At 31.1% G+C, this 21,686-nt stretch overlaps 1 protein-coding gene across 4 annotated transcripts in view; it reads left to right on the top strand.

Moving 5' to 3' along the window:
• The window catches only part of LOC145328869 (sodium- and chloride-dependent glycine transporter 1-like), an 81,548-nt gene extending 61,490 nt beyond the window's left edge, over positions 1–20,058 (top strand). For 2 of the 4 annotated variants that reach the window (XM_080172790.1, XM_080172791.1), the window contains exons 20-28: positions 236–302; positions 2,023–2,093; positions 7,274–7,318; positions 7,482–7,526; positions 7,894–7,986; positions 11,811–11,873; positions 12,902–13,003; positions 14,065–14,119; positions 17,241–20,058. In XM_080172790.1, coding sequence (XP_080028916.1) covers positions 236–302; positions 2,023–2,093; positions 7,274–7,318; positions 7,482–7,526; positions 7,894–7,986; positions 11,811–11,873; positions 12,902–13,003; positions 14,065–14,119; positions 17,241–17,299 — 600 coding nt within the window. In that variant the 3' untranslated portion in view covers positions 17,300–20,058. Of the gene's footprint in view, positions 1–235; positions 303–2,022; positions 2,094–7,273; positions 7,319–7,481; positions 7,527–7,893; positions 7,987–11,810; positions 11,874–12,901; positions 13,024–14,064; positions 14,120–17,240 lie in introns of all 4 variants that reach the window. The other 2 variants (XR_013882665.1, XR_013882666.1) reach the window with 2 other exon arrangements.
• Positions 20,059–21,686: the final 1,628 nt, after the last annotated feature.

Here is a 21,686-nt window from a genome sequence, read left to right as displayed (position 1 = left end):
ATATTTTTTGGATATATACAACATAAATGGCTGTCGTGTTTTCACAAAAACAGCATTATGACTATTTTGTTGGTGCCAAATTGATTGCTATTTATTGTAATACAAAATTATACATGTTAGATGGTATTCCTGTTGCTTATGCTTGCAATCTAACTTGTTAAATGCTCTTTTTGCAACTAAACCCTTCTGTTATAAACTGTCTAACTTCCTGGTAAATCACATTGATCTATTTTAGAGTAAGCTGAGTCTGTGTGTGTGTATATCAATCTATCTGCTAGCCCTGCCTATGGTTTCTGCTAATGGTAAGTACTATAATATTTATAACTAGCGTCTATAATAAGCTATAAAAATTGGAAAGAATTGTAATGAATATAATAGATTTGAAATCTGCATAAAATTTTAAGGAATCTTTATAAAATTCGTTTTTTGTATAATTCTTTATCTATAAGCGCAAATACAAATTAAGTTAAATAATTATGACATCTGTGATTGGTGGATTGAAAACTATCTGCGCCCTGATTGGAGAAGCTTAAGTGACGTACATCATTCAACCAATTAGAGCGCAGGTAGTTTCCAATCCACCTATCCTATTGGTCAAAATTTTTTAACTTAAATTGGATTTGCGCTTTTAAATAATGAATTATATAAAAAAACGAATTTTATAAAAAAAATCCTTAAAATTTTATGCAGATTTCAAATCTATTATATTCATTAAAATTCTTTCCAATTTTTATAGCTTAGTCTATAAGGTGGTGGGAAGGATGAATTCGATCCTGTCTGCATTTTGCTTTAGTTTTAAAAAATAAGCACAAAATAGGGAAGGTGGTATTATTGTCTTATGGCTATTTCTCTTGGGAGGATGGTGGTACCGCTCCCCCCCCCCCCCTAACATAGTAAAAAAAACTTTCCAGGACTTATGACCTAAGCTACATTGTAAAGGAGAAACATATCAGTTCAGCGGTTAGAGAGATCATTCTGTATAAACAGACACAGAGTCAGATAGATAGAAAAAATCATAATCATTCTGTTACTTATATTGCTGATACAATTTTCTTATTAAAGTACCGAAATTGTATGTGCTCTCCATCATATCGCACATAGTAAAAAAAAAAGATGTTTAGGTTAGGTTAAGTAAGTATTAGAAGAGCCCCGCTGGAATAGTACCTCGTAGTTTTAAAGATCCCTACAAGGTCTAGAAAGATGCATAATAAAGCTAAATTAATTATTATCTAAGCCCTCATTTCTTTTATATTCATTTTACTATCTCTTGGAATGTATTGATTTATACAACAAATAATAAATTTTATTTATTAAAATATTGAGAAAGTTTCAACAACAATAAAAGAATAAAAAGATAGTTTGAAACTTTTTGATAGAATCAAAAATTAGATTTCACACAAAATTTCGATATTTTAACTCAATAAAAAGATATACAGAATCTATAAATAGGTTATTATAGTCTATCAATTCTTTCACAACTTGCCATACATCTATTTAGCTTAGATCTGTGGCGTGCATAGTAATTTAATTTATGGGGAGGGGGGGTTGAAAAGAGATAAAATGTTCTCTTATTTTTAATTTTAAGAGGGTTGTTGACAACCCCCTATGCACTCTACAGCACACCATTGGTTTAGCTTATTGTCATATCCGAATATTTTTACATTAGTATAGTGATTCATATTTGCAAAAGGAACAAAATTTTAATTGAGCGGATCTTAATTTGTTAAGGCAAAATTTATATAGTTGCTAGGATGTTTTAGACTATTGTAGGTGTGGTTTTAGGCTATTTTTCTGTCCCTAATTCCCTATATAGTATTATTGTAACCGCTAGCTATCCTACTATACAAGTCTGTATTGTACCTTGAGCTTTCGTTTACTATTGAACCGATTGAGTTTTCCACTTTATGGAATCTTCACATAGGTCTCATAATAGTTTTAGGCTATGTATCCTATACTCAGAATGATGTACGGTAACATCCACATTATATAGCAACCCAACTATTTTAAAATTATTTATTTTAGGGGCATATATTCATCATTTAATGGACGAATACGGCATCAAGTTGCCTATTATTTGGGTCGGACTTTGGCAGGTTAGATCAATTTAAAAACAAGGATGAAGACATTTATAAAAGCGAGAATTTATTTTCTCGTATTCATTCGAATCCGGTGGATAGGAACCGGTTCTCATCCATACGAAAAAACTATGTCTAGCATCGTATTATATCCAGTTTTCTACGAATATAGAAATGTACAATCATAAGATTAAAACTAGTTTTTTTAGCTTTTGCCTTCGGCACCTCGGGGCTAAAAAAACCTCTCATTTTAATCTCATATTTGTACTTTCTATATCCGCGGAAAGCCGTTTATAATACGATGCGAGAAATAACTATTCTCGTATTCATTCGAATCCGGTGGATAGGAACCGGTTCTCATCCTTACGAAAAAAACTATGTCTAGCATCGTATTATATCCAGTTTTCTACGAATATAGAAATGTACATGTGAACTGAAATTAGTTTCCGAATGTGAACACATTTTCCTAGGTGTTTCCCAATCCTATCTCAATATTTGCTACTAGCTAAAAAACCTTCAAACTTTCAAAAAAAAAATCAAAATTTGAAAAATTAAAACTTTGAATGTATAATGTATAAATCGTTATAAACATTCAAATTTTGATTTTTTTTTTTAAGTTTGAAGGTTTTTTAGCTAGTAGCAAATATTAAGATAGGATTGGGAAACACCTAAGAAAATGTGTTCACATTCGGAAACTAATTTCAGTTCATCAATGTACAATCATAAGATTAAAACCAGTCTTTTTAGCCGGTGCCTCCGGCACCTCGGGGGTAAAAAAACTAGTTTTAATCTTATAATTGTACATTCTATATCCGAAAAAAGCCGTTTATAATCACAGCTATCCTCAACAGTTTAGCGGATTTATAAACAACACGCTCCAAGCGGTCAATGGATCCTAAAAATAGACATACTTGCTGAATCATACCTGTTTTTACCTAAATTATACCTGCTCCTTCTTCGGGACTATAGGCTTTTAAAGATTTTCACTTAAATTACCCTATTATTTGACTTAAAAATAGCATTCGACAAGACATCCTGTCGCTGTTTATAAGTTTTAATACAAAAAAGGAGTCATTTGTATTTAATATATTGATAAAATTGTTAACAGCGTTTGCTTCTACCATTATTTACAGTGTTTGTTTTTATACAAAATTACCATTCAAATATCAGAATGTTAATTACTTAACATTATAAGATTGCTAATTGGTCAACCTGATCCTCTAGGGAAGGCGGGGGAGGAGGAAAATAGCCTAAAATAACTAAAAAAAATAAAAATCTATTGTGCTTTCTTGAAAAGTACAACCTAACAACTTTTCAGATCTTAAGCTTTATACAAAAAACTGGCTAATAGGAAGGAAACAAAGTTGCGGTTTTCGTTATATTTTCACATTAGCTTTTATCTTATTTCTAGCTCCTGCTGGTGCTCTAACCCCGCGGGGCCAATTGCCTAACCTTACGGGGCAATCGCCTAACCTAACCTAATATAATCTTTCAAAAGCTACTGTTAAAATACGACGAAACCCGCAACTTCGTTTCCTTCACATGAACTAAAAAAACTTATTACTTTATAAAGTAGGATTGGTGACATTATGACTACAGTTTTAAGCTGAAATAGATATCAAAACAAAATATGAAATGTAATTAGTAAATTACAGGGCAGTAAGAAAAAAATATTATCAGAAAATGATCTAGTGTGCGTTTAAATCTCCAGCTAGTCAACAATAGCGGTTCCTAAAAAATAATTATATTGCCTAAGATTACAGTATGATATACTAACATGAATTTAGGATCAAATTTTTTTATTGGCACAAATGTAAAATGTATTTTATACTTATTCTATTTTTTAAAGTTTTAAGAGGTTTTTTGTTTGTGGCTAGCTTAAGATTTCAACAACTAATGAATTGATCGAATTCTCGAAATAATGGAAAATTAAAATCGGTCTCAGAATGGTTTTAGGCTATTTTTCTGCCTTTTCCTTCCATTTTGAATAGAAATCCCCTGGATGTTAAAGGGCAACCATATGTTTATTTATAGTAATAAAAGACATGTAACAATTTATGGAAAACAAAAGTAGCAGCATGTTTATCACAGGGTGATTTTTATTTTTTTGAGGAACAAAAGTAGTGCTTAGTTTAACCCACTAACCTCTGTTCGCGCGTTTTTTGTGCTGTGAACTACCTTCTAATACATATTTAATATTATTTCACAAATCTAAAGACTGTTGACCTGCTGTTTATATACTTACTGATAACTGCATCAAATATTTTTGGTATATAACGCCCAACACCAATGATAAAAATAGAAAATTAAATTATGCATTACTTTTTATCATATCAAAAGATAAAAATGATAATTTTGAAACTTGACAAGAAATTTATCTTTTGCATACCGATTTTCAGTAGTATGCTATAATTAATAGCAAAGAAATTTACAATCATCTAAAAGATTAACTGTATTTTTATCTTGAGGAAAAGTTATAGGCTAGAGTACTAACCTATATAATTGAAGTTTTACTCCGGGCATAATATAAGAAAGTGGATGGTAGAAATATGATCAGCTTATTTGACTTCAAATTAAGTTAGCTGAGTATACTTAACATAAATACATCTATGTGTTTTAAGTTTTTAATAGCGAAAATATTACCTAATTAGGGTGGGTTTACCCTTCGATTTCAAAATCCGCGCGCTTGTCATGGGAGCTCTACCGCCCACTGATGGATATTCAGTTAAGTAACATTCAACAGACAACCAACACTTTGTCTGAGAAGGGAAAGGGGTCATTGGGCTGTAGCAAAAGTTTTATAATAGTGTTTTCTTATTTGTTGGCTTACAACTTTGGAGACTTTTATTAAGTTTTGATTGATTGGTATTTAAGTTGAGTTTCCAAGCTTTTCAACCACTAAGTATAAGCTAAATAAGGGGTAAATTTGTGTTTCATCATTGGGGATTTACATCACTTTATAAGTCATTGTCTGGTCCCTTTAGATCCCTGTCTCCCTACTCTAACTATATATGCCGCGCACCTAATATAGTAACAGTAGGAACAATTTTTAACTTCTTTAATTGTACCACGAACCTATCACATCCCCAACGAAGAGCGGATGCGCTACATGACGAGCCATAGTTGCGGGTTAGTAGCAGAACTACTTTATAATTCATCTTGTCTGTCAGTCCATAACAATATGGTAAAATTTAATTTTAACCAATACTATTTCAGATAGATAAGTCAATTTTTGTGAAGATATCCCTTAACAAAAAGTAACAGCATACAACTTACTTTGTCTGTCAGTCTGTTGGTCATGCTACATTTTTATATTGATATTTAAGGGTTTCTCGGTTTTCTTATATATTCTCCTATCATTCTTTTCTTTTATTTCTATTCCTCTATTTCCTATTTATTATGACAACTTAACTGATCATTAACTTTGTCCCACCATTATATTTACGTTTTTCTTGAGGTTAACCTTGTTAAACCTTATATTAGATAAAATTACTTTAGTCTTGATACTATACCTCTATCATTAACTTAGCTTTTACTTATCCTCTCAACACTTTTCTTATTTTCTCGTCAACTCTTTCTCATGGTTTTAATTTCATGAAATATGGATAGAAACGGCAGAGGGAACCAATAACAATTATATCGGTTAAATTTAAATCTAATAAAAAACATTTGGATGGCCTTAAAAGAAAATAATAACATCTTTTTTGTAGGGTTGAATATAGGGCAAAGATCAAAGTTGCATTCTATAAAAAGATATTATTTTGAAATGAGAAACATCTATTATTTTTTTAAAATAACATAATGACAATTACTAGAATTATTGCTTTTTTATCCTTTTCATGTTATTTTTTCTTTCTTCTTTCTTTTTTAAATAAAACCTTTACTTATTAATCTTCAATGATATTTTAAAATTTAAAATATGGTATTAAAATTATATACAACAATGATCTATCTTATTATTTTTCCTTTTTTATTCTCTTTGCTTTCATACTTGATTTATTTTGTTTTTCTCTAAATTCCTTTATCTGTTTTTTTTTCATCTTTCTTATTATTTACTGATTTCTCTTACATAATATAAATGTTTATTTGTGTTTTTTTTTCTCTTTTTTTTTACCATCCTTACAACTCAATTTAACTAAATTAAAGTTTCAATTTTCCCTTTCACATTTAATATGTTTCATATTCTTTTTATTTCTTTTCATATTTCCTAAAAAGGGGCTTCAGGAATCAAATACACTATCCCCATTTTGGTCAAGATAGTACTCCTGTAGCTCCTGGTGCATATCCTGAAAATTTTCCTTCTTTTCCACCAATTTTTACTACGTTAATAATTAAACTCTTAGTTAATATTATTTTATTTTTTTGTATGAGATTAAACATCATAATGTAAACTCTAAATTGACGATAGATAGCAGCAATTTAGAGTATTGTATGTGCTATCTCCTAAGCTGGGGGGTACCTGGCAGCACCAAATAAACATTATTATTATTATTATTAAACAGCGACAGGATGTCTTGTCGAATGCTATTTTAAGTCAAATAATAGGGTAATTTAAGTGAAAATCTTTAAAAGCCTATAGTCCCGAAGAAGGAGCAGGTATAATTTAGGTAAAACCAGGTATGATTCAGCAAGTATGTCTATTTTTAGGATCCATTGACCGCTTGGAGCGTGTTGTTTATAAATCCGCTAAACTGTTGAGGATAGCTGTGTAATACGATACGAGAAATAACTATTATTTCAATGTTTACAATTTTACCATTGTTTATACGTCTTATTTAGGTTTCTTAATGCACTATAAATTAGTGCTTAAAGTTGTAAAACACAGTGTCTTAATGATTGGATCAAAAAACTTTCATTAAATCTTCTCATTGATTTACAAACTATCAGTGTTCAAGTTTTTCCAACAAATTTAACTTATTGAAGGGGTAATTTTGTTTATCATAATTGGGGATATACATTATACATAAACATATTATTCATTGTCAATTTGTCTGATCCATTAAGATTTATGGGATTTTTTCTGTAATGAAAATGTTGAGTAGCTGAATTCGAGCCAATCCAAATAATTATATTTTCTAATTAAATAAATTTGCTTATTTTCAATGTGATAAAAACAAGCTTAGCCAGGATTATCATTTCATAAATCTGCAAAAAAAGTAAAAAAAAAATTCACAATTTTCATCATGATTTCTATTTAGGTTGTTTCTGTCATGTGGATTTATGGTTATAGAAACTTCTCAGAGGTTATTTTTTAAATGTTATTTATAGCATCGTATTATAGACAGTTTATATAAGCTTTATTAAAATAAAAATCATAAGATCAAAACCGTTTTAGCCCCGAGGGGTCAAAACCTGGTCTAACAAAACTGGTATAAATTTTATGATTCTTATCCTAATATTTTTAAGGATATCTCACTTATGGTTGGCTCTGAACCCAATTGGTTTTGGAAGGTAAACATTAATTGTTCATTTGGTTAATCCAATCCTTTTATGTAAAATTAACAGGATGATTGTCTGTCTACTCGTCTGTTTCGAAGAATCTTGCTAACCGCTGGATCTTAATGGTTGTCCTTTGCAGTAAAGCATCTTATTGGTCTAGAGAAGTTCAATAACTTTATGCTGGAGGGTAACTTTCTTGACTTATCTTTGCAGTTGCGTGTCTGCTGCTTCTCAAGACGAGGGAATAAACAACTACCTCCCATTAAAGATATTTTTTTTGTGGGGGATACCTAATTCTATTTAAAAATAAGTATATTTTTAATTATAATTTTTTGAAACATTTTTAAATAATTGAATCTTAAAATGTTTTTATTTTTAGATTTGTTGGATCTTCATAGCTCCTGCCACCCTACTGACTATCTTGATATCTTCCTTAGTTCCTACTGTTTGGAAGTGGCCTACATATAATCAGGTATCTATCTATCTTTATAGCTCTAGCTATCCTACTGACTATCTTGATATCTTCCTTAGTTCCTACTGTTTGGAAGTGGCCTACATATAATCAGGTATCTATCTATCTTTATAGCTCTAGCTATCCTACTGACTATCTTGATATCTTCCTTAGTTCCTACTGTTTGGAAGTGGCCTACATATAATCAGGTATCTATCTATCTTCATAGCTCCTGCCACCCTACTGACTATCTTGATATCTTCCTTAGTTCCTACTGTTTGGAAGTGGCCTACATATAATCAGGTATCTATCTCTATCTTCATAGCTCTAGCTATCCTACTGACTATCTTGATATCTTCCTTAGTTTCTACTGTTTGGAAGTGGCCTACATATAATCAGGTATCTATCTCTATCTTCATAGCTCTAGCTATCCTACTGACTATCTTGATATCTTCCTTAGTTTCTACTGTTTGGAAGTGGCCTACATATAATCAGGTATCTATCTCTATCTTCATAGCTCTAGCTATCCTACTGACTATCTTGATATCTTCCTTAGTTCCTACTGTTTGGAAGTGGCCTACATATAATCAGGTATCTATCTCTATCTTCATAGCTCTAGCTATCCTACTGACTATCTTGATATCTTCCTTAGTTCCTACTGTTTGGAAGTGGCCTACATATAATCAGGTATCTATCTATCTTTATAGCTCTAGCTATCCTACTGACTATCTTGATATCTTCCTTAGTTCCTACTGTTTGGAAGTGGCCTAAATATAATCAGGTATCTATCTATCTTCATAGCTCCTGCCACCCTACTGACTATCTTGATATCTTCCTTAGTTTCTACTGTTTGGAAGTGGCCTACATATAATCAGGTATCTATCTCTATCTTCATAGCTCTAGCTATCCTACTGACTATCTTGATATCTTCCTTAGTTCCTACTGTTTGGAAGTGGCCTACATATAATCAGGTATCTATCTATCTTTATAGCTCTAGCTATCCTACTGACTATCTTGATATCTTCCTTAGTTCCTACTGTTTGGAAGTGGCCTAAATATAATCAGGTATCTATCTATCTTCATAGCTCCTGCCACCCTACTGACTATCTTGATATCTTCCTTAGTTTCTACTGTTTGAAAGTGGCCTACATTAATGTTTATACTAAAAGGTTAGAAGTTTAGAAAAACTTCGCATTAATTCAAATTGAACATATATTAAGATGTTTATTGTCCGTTCTAATGTACTTATTAATAAGATATAATTTTTTAAATAAAATTAATCAGTTGCGTGCACAAGGTTTGGCCAGGGGTGTGCTAAGTGCAACCGGAATTTCGACACTCCCCTTACGATTTTGAACACCCTCCTTGGATCAAAATCGTTTGCAGGGGTGTAATTCAAACACCACGAGGGTTGATATTAAATTGTAATAGGTTGGACACCTACATTAACTGGTTTTTGGGGTGTTTACCTTGTCAAAGGGTAGGGGTATAGGGGTGTGGGTGGTGGACACCTGGGGAGTTGACATCTAAATGAATGTATCCAATCCTTTTGATTTTTCCTGGGGATACTTCCCCCTTCAGCACGACTCTATCATAAGTTATATTTTATCATTATTGTGTTTAGTTATGACTACGTAATACATATACAATACTTTTACTATTATTATTTACATAATGAACTAAAAGGAAGAAAAGAAATTTTATTTTGTTTGCATAAAAATTTAAACATTTATACGCAATTCGGGTAAAAAATTACGCATGCATTTTGTACATACTGTTATCTACTAATTGATTAGATAGAAATTTGTAATTGAACCGGCTTAATTACTAAATGAGTTTAATTGTGATTCCATAACAAAAATACAATGTATATATCCTGGAAACACTCTGTGTAAAAAAGTACGTATTTTACAAATATAAAATATTCCAAACTTTATGTTAAAGCATTTAGAATTAATAATAAACCATCTTATTCTTAACATATTAACCCTTTACAGTCGGGCCCCTTGCCGCACCTTAATTGGTCGGGGTGGGGGTTCAACGCCCCCCCCCCCCTTATTATCTCAGTTCCTATTAGAGCTAGAGGGCTAAATTTTTTTGTGCAAGTCCCTTATTTGATAATGAATTTCCGACCTTTTATAAGTCTAAGGGTTAAAATATAGAAATAACATAAAAATTTTTTTAAAAAGTTTTAAAATAAAGTTATAGAAACAAGGATGACAACATCCATAAAAGCGAAGCTCTGAAACGATATGACAGACGAACATTAACTTTTGTTGAGTGTCAGAACTGAATATACAAAATATGAAATTAAAAGATTTGACAAAATTATACGTAAATTTTGTTGCAAAACTTCTTAAATACAGAATTCTGTTTAAGGACATACTGACATTTTTAATACTTGATTATAGAGATGCTTCGCTCATAATATTGTACCTTATTATAATATGAATCAGTAATCAAAAAATCAGATCGATCGGATGATTTTATCACATAAAAATTGTTATTAAAAAAGTACAAAAATGAACATGTTTAAAATGGACGTACGGACATTCTGGTAACGATTATAGAGTTGCTACGCTTTCTAAGTCGTACCTAACTACTACAGGAATCACCATGCAAAGTTTGAAATCGATAGGACAATTCTAACATGCCTAAATTAACGAATAAAAGCTAACTATCTCGGACGGACGGACGGACGGACGGACGTACGGACGGACGGACGGACCGACCCTAATTATAGAAAAGCTTCGCTTTTAAAAAGATATTTTCTTTATATCTATGTAAGCCATAATTGTTAGGCTAGCCTTTTAATTTTTATACTATTTGGTCGGATATTGGAAGGGTAATAAGTAATGAGGTATACAATAATGAATTTTAAAAAAAAGGCGAAAAAAAACTCCTTAAAACGTAAGGTCCTTACAGACGAACAGACTGACTTATATACAGTACGACACTTGTAACTTTTAGAGTGGCTTCGCTGACAAAGTAATTGTACACTTTAAACGAATTATTTGTTTCAGAGATGGGTTCTCAAAAAAGAATGCCACGTTTTTTCGACATTGATTTATTGAACGAAGACGATATCGTTATACAGAGTAACAACTTAAGAATTCAAAATTTTAAAATTATTATTTTAGCCATTTGTATAATTCGCTTTTGTTGGTACGGCCTTCATAGAAAAAAAAATTATCTTCAATCCATTTTTGCTGCATATTAATTAATCCATCTTTTTAGAGCTGTATTAGACATTATACAAATGGCTAAAATAATAATTTTAAAATTTTGAATTCTTAAGTTGTATACTCTGCATAACGATATCGTTTTTGTTCAATCAATCAATGTCTAAAAAACGCGGCATTCTTTTTAGAGAACCCATCTCTGAGTAGATATTCTACACCCACTTAGTGTCTACAAATATTGTATCCGAAAATCATTCACACTGTTAATTTCTCTGTTTTCTAATCCATTAAAGACTGTGACTGTAGCCTCTGAGGTTTAAGTTTTGAAAATAAAATAGTTAAAAACCTACCCGGGCCGTGGCTTGAATAAAAATTAATCTATTATAGTTATAGATAAACTACTTTTACAAAACTACAAAAAATATTAAGGTATGTATAAAAAAAACAGCAATTTACCATCATTGGGTAGCTAACATGGACATTTTTTATTGGTCAGTTTGTTTATCAAACAGGAGGAAAAATGGTGGGTTAAAGCGGGTGGAATGGGGGATTTGTTATTTTAGCCAGCTACAAATTTAACATTATTAGAGTTCGCGATCAACTGGTGTAAGGTCCAAGTAAAAATAAATACATTGAACCATCTTAATGTTTATGTTTGCTTAGGTTGAATATGAAGAGTGGGGACATTGGATTGGCTACGTTCTGGCTGCAATATCAGCTGCTCAGGTAATGTTTTACAGCTGTTTACAACCAGAAAGAGAGGGACAATGGCCTTTTGATTACACTAGCCCCTAAAGTTTTATTTGTTTGTTTGTGTAGCCATTGTTTCTTAGTGTCTGGACCTAAGTAGTCATGGAGGAAGACGAGACACTGAGAAAATCGAGTTGCCAAATGGGGACTAGAGCTCGAACTCTCTTACCAGAAACTCAGTGCGTTACCACTGAGCTACGACGCCCCTCAAAAGTTTTGTAATAATGTTTTGTTATTTGTTGAATTAACAATTTTGGGAAATAATTTTATTGGTTGGTATAATAAGTTGAGGGTTCAAACGTTTCAACAACTAATTCCTATCTACAGAAGGAGTAATTTTGTGTATCATCAATTAGGTTGTACATCAATTTATCGGCCATTGTCTTATTCCTTTAGATCCCTGGTTTACAACATTAGCTTCTTTAGATATGAAGGAAAATCAGAACTAGTAAATATTATTTTTGAGATTATTGAAAATAAGGGGGAGGGGTTAGATTTTCCATTCTATACATTAACCCTGTGGGACCTATATCTGCTAGGCCTTAGCCCTGCGTGGCTATCCACCAGTACCCAAATAATTCTTGCCCAACTGAAAGAAATCCGTTTTCAGTGCCCAATCGCTCAAATGAATATAATATTATATCTTACTAGCAATTGTAGTCAAATAGTTAAAAATAAGCATGTTTTAAGAGGACGTACAAACATTCTAGAAATGATTATGTCATAGGATAACATCACAAATTAACGATAACATCTATACGATGCATACGACGAAGCTCAATCTGTACAACTTTTGCACCACTTTTAATTCCTGTGACGTCATGAAAAGGGGGAAAAGTGGGAAAGAAAACCCCTTAAAAAAGATATGTAGAATATGACGTCACATGAATCAAAAGTAATGCAAAAGTGGTAAAGATTGGGCTTCGTAATACATACAGACGGACCTACCCTGATAATAGAATTTTTTTGTTATTAACAATGTTTGATTGTGGAAAATATTTTAGGTACCCCTGTGGGCTGTTATAATGATACTGGCCTACTGTTGTAAGCGTAAAATGTTGGGAGCAGTGCACCCCACAACATCCTGGGGACCTGGAGATCCTAAGGTACCCTATTAATATTAAAGGTAGTTTAAGATCCTATTTTTTCTTTCATTTTAAGTATAGCATTGTTGGATGTTAATCTAATTTCAAGATGTCCAATGCGAAGGGGGAGGAGATTATTGGGAGTAATATTATTCTTTCCAACATCAAAAAAATCAGCGTTGCGGAGCCGTTTGATTTTGGTGCGGCCCTGGCTCCTGATTTGGCTCCGGCTCAGATCTAAAATCAAGAAAAACTCAACATATTTTTTCTTCAGGTCTATTTTTGACTTTTAAAGGTTTTAAAAGTTAAATTTTTTATAAAAATGGACTTGAAAAACTTAAAAGGGGCATTTGCACATGACAAAACAGAGTTACCAAATTATAATTAATAAAAAATCACTTTATTTAGCTAACCCGGAGCCGGAACCATTTTTTTAACGAAAATTACGGCTCCAGCTCCGGCTCCAGCAAAATATGGCGGCTCCACGGCTCCCGGCTACGGCTCCATAACGCTGAGAAAAAAATATATAAATTGTTTTCTCCAAGAATTTTTTGGGGAGGGATTACTCACAAAAAACACCATAGTTCAAAAAACATAGTATATATATGCCAGGTGAAAATTTTATTTTAATGCGGGTTTTACCTCCCAGAAATATACTTTTGAAAATTGTATCCCTCCTTCTCCCTACCTAAAAACATGATTTAGGTCATTGCAGAAATTGATACCAATAAAGTTATTTTCTCGTATTCATTCGAATCCGGTGGATAAGAACCGGTTCTCACCCATACGAAAAAACTTTGTCTAGCATCATATTATATCCAGCTTTCTACGAATATAAAAATGGACAATCATGCCGAAGGCACGGGCTAAAAAACTGGTTTTAATCTTATAATTGTACATTCTATATCCGCGGAAAGCTGTTTATAAAACGATGCGAGAAATAACCATTATTACAGCAATAAGTTTGTTTTATTTCTTTGAAAATTTGATTTCTTCTAACAGGATGGACAAGCAGACATCATTATACTTTTGTTTAGAAATTAAAAAGAAAAAAATCAATTTTAACATGGATTTATTGGCAGGTCCGTAGATCAGTTTTGGAAGAAGAGGCTGGAATCCACACCCGACCTCATTCAGGTATCAGTTCACACTCAATCACGGATAATGAATTTGATCACTGGAAAAGTACTTGCGTTTAGAGAAACTTAATTATAATAGTTTAGACAGCTTAGATTAGAACCAGTTTTATTAGGCCTAAAAATTGGTATTAATCTTAAGTTTTATATATTAACCCGCAGATATGGCTCAGTGGTTTAACGTCCGCCTATCTGTTGGGGAGGTGTTGGGTTCGAGTCCCCAGACCGCATCAATACTAAAGATGTAAAATTAGTACCTACTGCTGCTCTTTCAGGCGTTAGAGATTGGAGTAAGAGTAGGGGGGAAGCCTTAGCCCTAAATCAGGTATGCATGGGTGGTCCTTGGCATGGTGCACTAATGATCAAAAAACGCTGTAAGGTCATAGGTTGATTGAAAAGTCCTTGTGGACTAGCATTGTGTAGTAGCTCACTAGTGTATTAGTGGCGTTTGTTAGTTCAACGACTAGGAGTCATGTTAGATCCTAGGTTGCATTGAAAAGTCCTTAGGATTTGATGTGGCTTCAGTCATTGCTGATACAGCGTCATGTTCATGCTTTGGTTGCATTAATTGTCGCAATAACACCGTGACCAAAAAATCACGAAACCTTAACTCTCCACCCTTAAGTTTGACGTGTAAATTACCCACAGGTTCTAATTAAAGTGTCAAGGAAACTGTTGGGAAGGATGCAACTCGAATCCGCGTCATACCAAAGACGTTAATAATGGTACCTACCTGCATTGTTCGGCACAGAACATAAAAAATGCAGAGTAGGGGGAATGCCTTGGCCCCAAACAGGCGCAACTCATTACCATGCACAGTTAGGATCTCCAGACAAAGATCGTGCAATCAAAGGGTTGGTTGTCTGTAATGTACTGTACTACGGGTATGAGGTGAAGGACCAAGAGTCTGGCCTCGAGTTGACAAGTTGACTGTTCAGTCCAGGTGCAACTCACCCACACGACATTAACATTATTAACAAGTTTTATATATTAATATTCGTGGAAAATTGTAATACAATGCTATACGTACTATTCAGTATGGCTGAGAACCAGTTCTAATTCAGCGGATATTAATCGGTTTCGAAGCCATACTGGAAAATATTTTTTTAATATTATTCTCAAATGGCTACATCGTCTGGATTTTAAGTTTGAGTTCCATAGTGGATAGAATATAGCATTTAATTGAAATAGGCATTTTCTAGCAATAATTTTCTACTTGTAGAAAGTATCTTTATTCCTTTGCTCTTCAAACAAATATTATAAGTCAGGCCTAGCTATTGTAACAATCAATTCTACAAAAAATCACGAAACCTTTGGAAGTTAGCTGGGGGAATATCTTGTTTTTTCATATGACTGAAGAGTGGTGGGTAAAAAGAGGAGGAAAAGGGAAGGGGGTTGTGGGGAAATTTTCTTTTAAAATTGTTTGTCAGAATATTATATCCTAAATTGGTTTCAAGGACGTTCAAGCTTTTTATTTTTTGGAAGGGTTTAATTCACTCTTGGGGAATGGCGTTAAACATTTACCTGATTTTTAAAAACTAGGATCATTATATCATTTTTAAAATTTGGAAGTGTGCATGAGGTTTCTTATTGAGGCTTTTACCCATCCAACCTTCAATAAATGTTCCAAATTTTATTAATAAGTTTTATTTCACATATCATTTTTTAAAAAATACTAAAATAGAAAATAATGCTAACCCTATGTTCAATATAAAATGCTTTTTCATCACAAAACAGAAATAAGAAATAGTAAAATATTTGTTAGCAAAAAATCCGCCAACAATTCATTATTTGTTAAAATTTATTGTATTTTAGGATCTTAATTTTTCTTTAAATATGGGAAATAATAAAAAACATTATTTGTTAAAAACAAATATAAAACAAATAAAAAATGTCTATCTTGGACAGCCTAACAATTTTTTTACAGAGCATTTGCATTCTAAATTAAACTAAAAATTTATGAATTACAGTTTTTTGTAATAGTTTTAATTTTGATTATTATAGGATATCTAGAAGCAAATCGGGAAAAACAAACTACAGTATGATCAAATTTTAAAAAAAGATACATTTAAACAGTTCTTTTGTGTGATATTTAGAAATCCATCCATCCCTCTCCCTTCCCCCCCCCCCCTCATATTTATCATAAAAAGGTAAGCATGTAAAAAAAACTTTGAAAATTCCATACTTTTATATTAATGAATTTTTGATAATTATTATGATTTGGATTATTGTGTCTTGATAACCTCCCTAAACCCCCTCCCAACCGTATATTTAAAATAAATAGAAAACAATGTGGGTTAGTTTCTTGTTTTTACTGTAGGTTAGGTTATTTTCAGGGAGTAAGGGAAGGGACAATGGATCAAATATTCAATTTTTAAGAGTCTCAGACTTTGGGTACTGGCTTAAAGGGAATGTGCAAGAATTCAGCAGATTATGCCTGACTTTGGGTACTAGCGCATCAATGCCCCGTTAACAAGCTGAGTTAGTTTTGAATATAGCAGACATTTATTATTAAATGGCTGGTTTTAACAAATATTTTTCCCAAGAAAATGTCACTTCATGTATAGAAACTCTACTGTGATATTTATGTGTTAAACAATCTAAAAACCCCTTGAATTTAGGTGGCATTTAAAAATATAAAAGAAGGGTTGACAAAGTTCTAAACACGATTTTTCTAGCGATAAATTACAGAATATTAATACATTGTGAGGTACTGGTAATTTAATTTTCAAGTAAATGATTTTTTTCTTAGAACTAATTTTGTTCTAAATTATATTACCATGATCCCTTTACAATTTTGGTCAAATTTTCTGGATAAATCTGGTTTTCATTGCTTTTCATCGAAAACTCTTATATTGAATTAATTGCCAATTGTCCCCTCCCTTATTCCCTGGGTTATTTTAGTTGCTGGATAATGTTAGTGCCCTACTCTTATTTTCAATTTATTTTAAAATTATGGTGGGAGGGGATCAATGCTTAAAAGTATCTTTCTGTGAAAGCACTGAATTCTATACTAAACCAACTATAGTTAATCATTTTTCAAAGGTATTCTCAAACAAGAAAAAATATTTGATCATACTGTAGATAAATTAATAACATGCTGAATTAACTAATTATTTCAGGTTACAGAGAGGCATATCAAGAGCCGCAAACTATTAATGCTTATGATGAAAATGATTAGAAAAAATGAGGACAAATTTAGTACAAAATTCTATCAAAAAAAAGTTATTAAACAAGCAAATAAAAATATAAGTATAAAAGTGATTTAAAAATTGTGATTAAAAACTCATTAATAATCATATTGCTTAATAGAAAAAAGAGATCATTTAATTAATAGTACATTAATCATTATTATCAAATTTGCAATACAAATAATAAGAAAAATAAAATATTTCAACATTGTTATAAAATTTTTAATTCATTTATTTACAAAATAAAATACCCACACGAAAATATGGAAAAATATTTGATACAAATATTTTGTAATTTTATATCTGTTTTGCAATTATAATATATTTTTAGCTAAGGAGTATATACAGGTAGAAGTCAATGTATGGTAATATAGAATTTTTCTGTATCAAATATGACATGTCCAAATTGATATCCTGTTTTTTCAAAACCATTTGTTATTATTATTCTTTATGTTTAGTTAAGGAGCTTTCATAGTGGCATTACTTAAAATACTTAAATCTTTTTTTATCTCATAAATTTTTTTTACTGTTTTATTGTAAAATGTATTGGGCAAACTAAATCTTAAATAAAACAAGTTTACTTCACTGATCCCAACATTAATATTTTTTTAAAAAATATTCTTCATTACCAAATAGATTTTTTTGCCTGAAATGACCTAAAAATGTGAATCTTTTTCCTAAATTCTTAAACTTATAAACCACTTTGGTTAATCAATGAGCATATCTACCTTTATGTTATTATTAGAAGCAGCAAATAGAGCCTAATATAAAATGGTAAAATACAAATGACATATGACAGGCCAATATATATTCTACCATTGGCCAATTACAATGTATACTGGCCTATCATTGGTCATTTGTATTGTTCGACGTCAATTTAAATAGGCACTATTTTCTGCTTCTTATTATTACCCTCTTTTTATCATATTTGACAAAATTATTGTGTAAAGTTCATACTAATATAATGCTTAAAAGACTTTTATTCTATGTTAATAAATTTGTTATTTTATGTTTTGACATATAAAACCCACCTTGTAAAAACCACTGTTCTTTAAGAGGATCTCCAGTTAATGAATAGTTATTTATTGCATCGTATTATAGACAGCTTACCGAAGATATTAAAAAATTAAAACCAGTTTTGTTAGTGCCCAAGGGCTTTAAGCACAATTTAACAAAACTGGTTTTAATATTATGATTGTACATTTTTATATTTATAGAAAACTGAATATAATACGATACATGATTTTTCATTTTGACTGAGAACCGGTTCTTATCCACTGGATATTCATCGGTTTCAAAGCCATACTGAAAAATTAATTATAATGATTTCAATTCTTTTCAATTTTTATTTCATAATGATTGAAAAGAAGGTGTATTAACTTTTAATTTTATAGCTAGCCGGTGCTTTTAGTAAGTTTTAGATGTAAATTTTTCCATGGAATTCAGATATGCAATTGGTTTTTTTTGTAGACCTCTTATTTTTGAAGTATTCTAAGTTTTAAAAAAAATTAAGTTGATTTTAAGGTACTAAAATGCAACAAAAAAAGAAATAAAATGGACATTATGAACAAAATTAGTAAGATCTATAATTTGACACCTTATTTTTAGAATTCTGTCAGGTAATTATTGTAAAAATCGATTTTTTTAAACCCACTAGAATAAAAACTTTGTATTACCCAGGCATAAGAAATAGGCGTTATATATACTTTTAGAATGAGAAAAATATTACAAATCCATTCTAAGCAAAATTGAAATAAAAAGTTTACAAAATAGTAAATAAACTACATTAAAAGGAATTATATGAAAATATTATATTATATTATACAGGCAACCATCTTATTTCTTGTTTTGAGAATAAAAATTTAAGGTGGTAATGAGGGGGTAAAGAGGGGATGAAGAAAATGTTGCCTGTACAAAATAATATGTTAGGCCATTTTCTTATTTTTAAATTTTTTCAATTTTGCTTACAATGCAATGGATTCGTATTATTTTTCTGATTCTAAAGGTATATATGAACCCATATTTTTATGCCTGTGTAATGATATAATTAGGTTCAAAGTTTTTATTCTCGTGGGTTTTAAAAATCGATTTTTTCAATAATTACCTGACAGAATTCTAAAAGTAAGGTGTCAAATTAAAGATCTTACTATTTTTGTTCATAATGGCCATTTTCTTCCTTTTTTGTTGCGTTTTAGTACCTTAAAATCGACTTAATTTTTAAAAAAACTTAAATTACTTAAAAAATAAGAGGTCTACAAAAAAAAACGATTGCATATCTGAATTCTATGTAAAATTTTACATCTACTACTTATTAAAAGCACCGGCTAGCTATAAAAATAAAAGTTAATACAACTTCTTAAAAAATTTAACAGTATTACTATAATAAATTTAATGGTGATAATCAGAAATAAATGATAAATGAAGCACTGTATTCTTTTTAAAGAATTATCAGATCAAAATTTTAATTTTGAAATAAAAACTTTGTAGTTGTAATGATTAATATTTGATATTTGTACCTTGACTAATTAATGAAAATGTTTTCTATAAATATTACAACAATTTTGTAAAATAAATATAAATTTGTAAATATTCACGTATAAGGTTTTAATTGATTAATTTCAAAAGCTGGATATAATATTATGTACTTTAAAATGAAGTAGTTTTATTGCAGGGTTCATAAAATACTTGCTAAGTGTACAGTTGTTCTGTATGATATTGGATGTAGAATATACGTGGATTTTATGACAGGCTAAACTAAAAACGTTGAAAAGGGTTCGTACTGCTACATTATCAGATGCACTACATTCATAGTAGGGGGAATGCCTTGGCCCAACACAGGCGCAACTCCATACCACGCACAGTTAGGAATTATCATACCCCGGTTTTTTTTGGAAGGAAAAGAAGACATTTTGCTCCACTTAATCATCTTAGGTTGTTGGATCTGGCGTTTGAGTGCCATGGACACTGGACAGCATTTATGAGGTATCCTAATGGAACTATTTTTTTTTAAATTCACAGTGATGAAGAAAGCATTGGTTCATGTATAATACACTAGTCCCCAAAGTTTTTAAAGAAGTTTTCTTATTCGTTGGCTCTACAACTTTGAGGACTTGATTTTGATAGGGTGTTTCATAAAAATGAGTATCGAAACGTAATTTTTAATGGAATAATTTTTAATATAATAATTGGGAATGTAAATCAATTATCAGCTATTTTGTATCCCATAAAATTTAAAGATTTTCTTGAATCTTTAGTCACCCTATTATATAGATGCTATGCTAGCAAAACAAAAAAATAACTCGAGACAAGTAGTAGACTCACTTTATACAGACACACATATATACAGTAAACTGGAATTCATTTTTAGCCAGTAAAATTTTCCGTAACTCCTGTTGATTGATAAACGTACAGAATTGTCTGGCTTTGTAAAATAAATCTACGAATATAAAGTGTACTTTCTGACACACCCCCTAATAATATCTCAATTTTATGTAACATTAATGGAAATATAATATACGTGGATATTAAGACAGGGGAAAATTGTCATCGATTTAGGTTGCTAACATGAAAATCATTTATTGGCCAGTTCGTTCATCAAGTAGGAGGGGATTGGATTAGGGAATCGCCAGCTACAAGTTTCATTTTATTACAGTACTTGAAAATCTGGTGCAAGATCCAAGTATTATTAAATCCATACATTAAAGTATAATTTTATAGAATATAGTCTCACATAAATTACATCTTTTTTACAACGAAACCTTGCCAAGTATTTTTTCTTTGATTTTCAAACAAAAAACTGAATTAATCTGAATTTTATTTAGTAATTTTAGTTTATTTTTTATTGATTTTGGAGGCCTCGATTAGCCCCCCCCCCCCTTCCCCCTAGTATTATTCTAGTTTTATTTCGCTTGTTGGATATACTTTATTCCTGCTCAATATGTCTTTTTTTAATCATTTGTATAAACAGATTATGAAATTTTTTTTGAATTGTGATAGGGAAAATATACAGGGATCTAAAGTGATACGACAATGGCCGATGGATTAATAATGACACATTAAAATTACAATGACAATTAGATTGAAATTCGTGGTTGAAACGTATGAACACTCAACTTAATAAACTTACCAATCAAAATACAATATATAAAAGTCACCAAAGTTGTAAAGCCAACTAATAAGAAAACTTCATGGGGACTAGTGTAATAAACAATCCATTGCCCCCCCCCCCCTCTTGAAAATAAAGGCATTTTTGTTTAAACTTAATATAATTTAATGCCATTTTTTTGCAAAGTACAACAGTAACAAATTAATGGTTTATTTCCGTCGATGAATTTAGTTTTGCCTATTAGGGCGAAGAGCTATTAAAAATGTACATTA

The sequence above is a fragment of the Acartia tonsa genome, chromosome 9, assembly GCF_053477335.1.
Source record: "Acartia tonsa isolate MP-2025a chromosome 9, ASM5347733v1, whole genome shotgun sequence".
NCBI classification, from domain to species: domain Eukaryota; kingdom Metazoa; phylum Arthropoda; class Copepoda; order Calanoida; family Acartiidae; genus Acartia; species Acartia tonsa.
The sequence above is the reverse complement of the archived record's forward strand: the minus strand, read 5'-3'. Positions and strand labels throughout refer to the sequence as shown.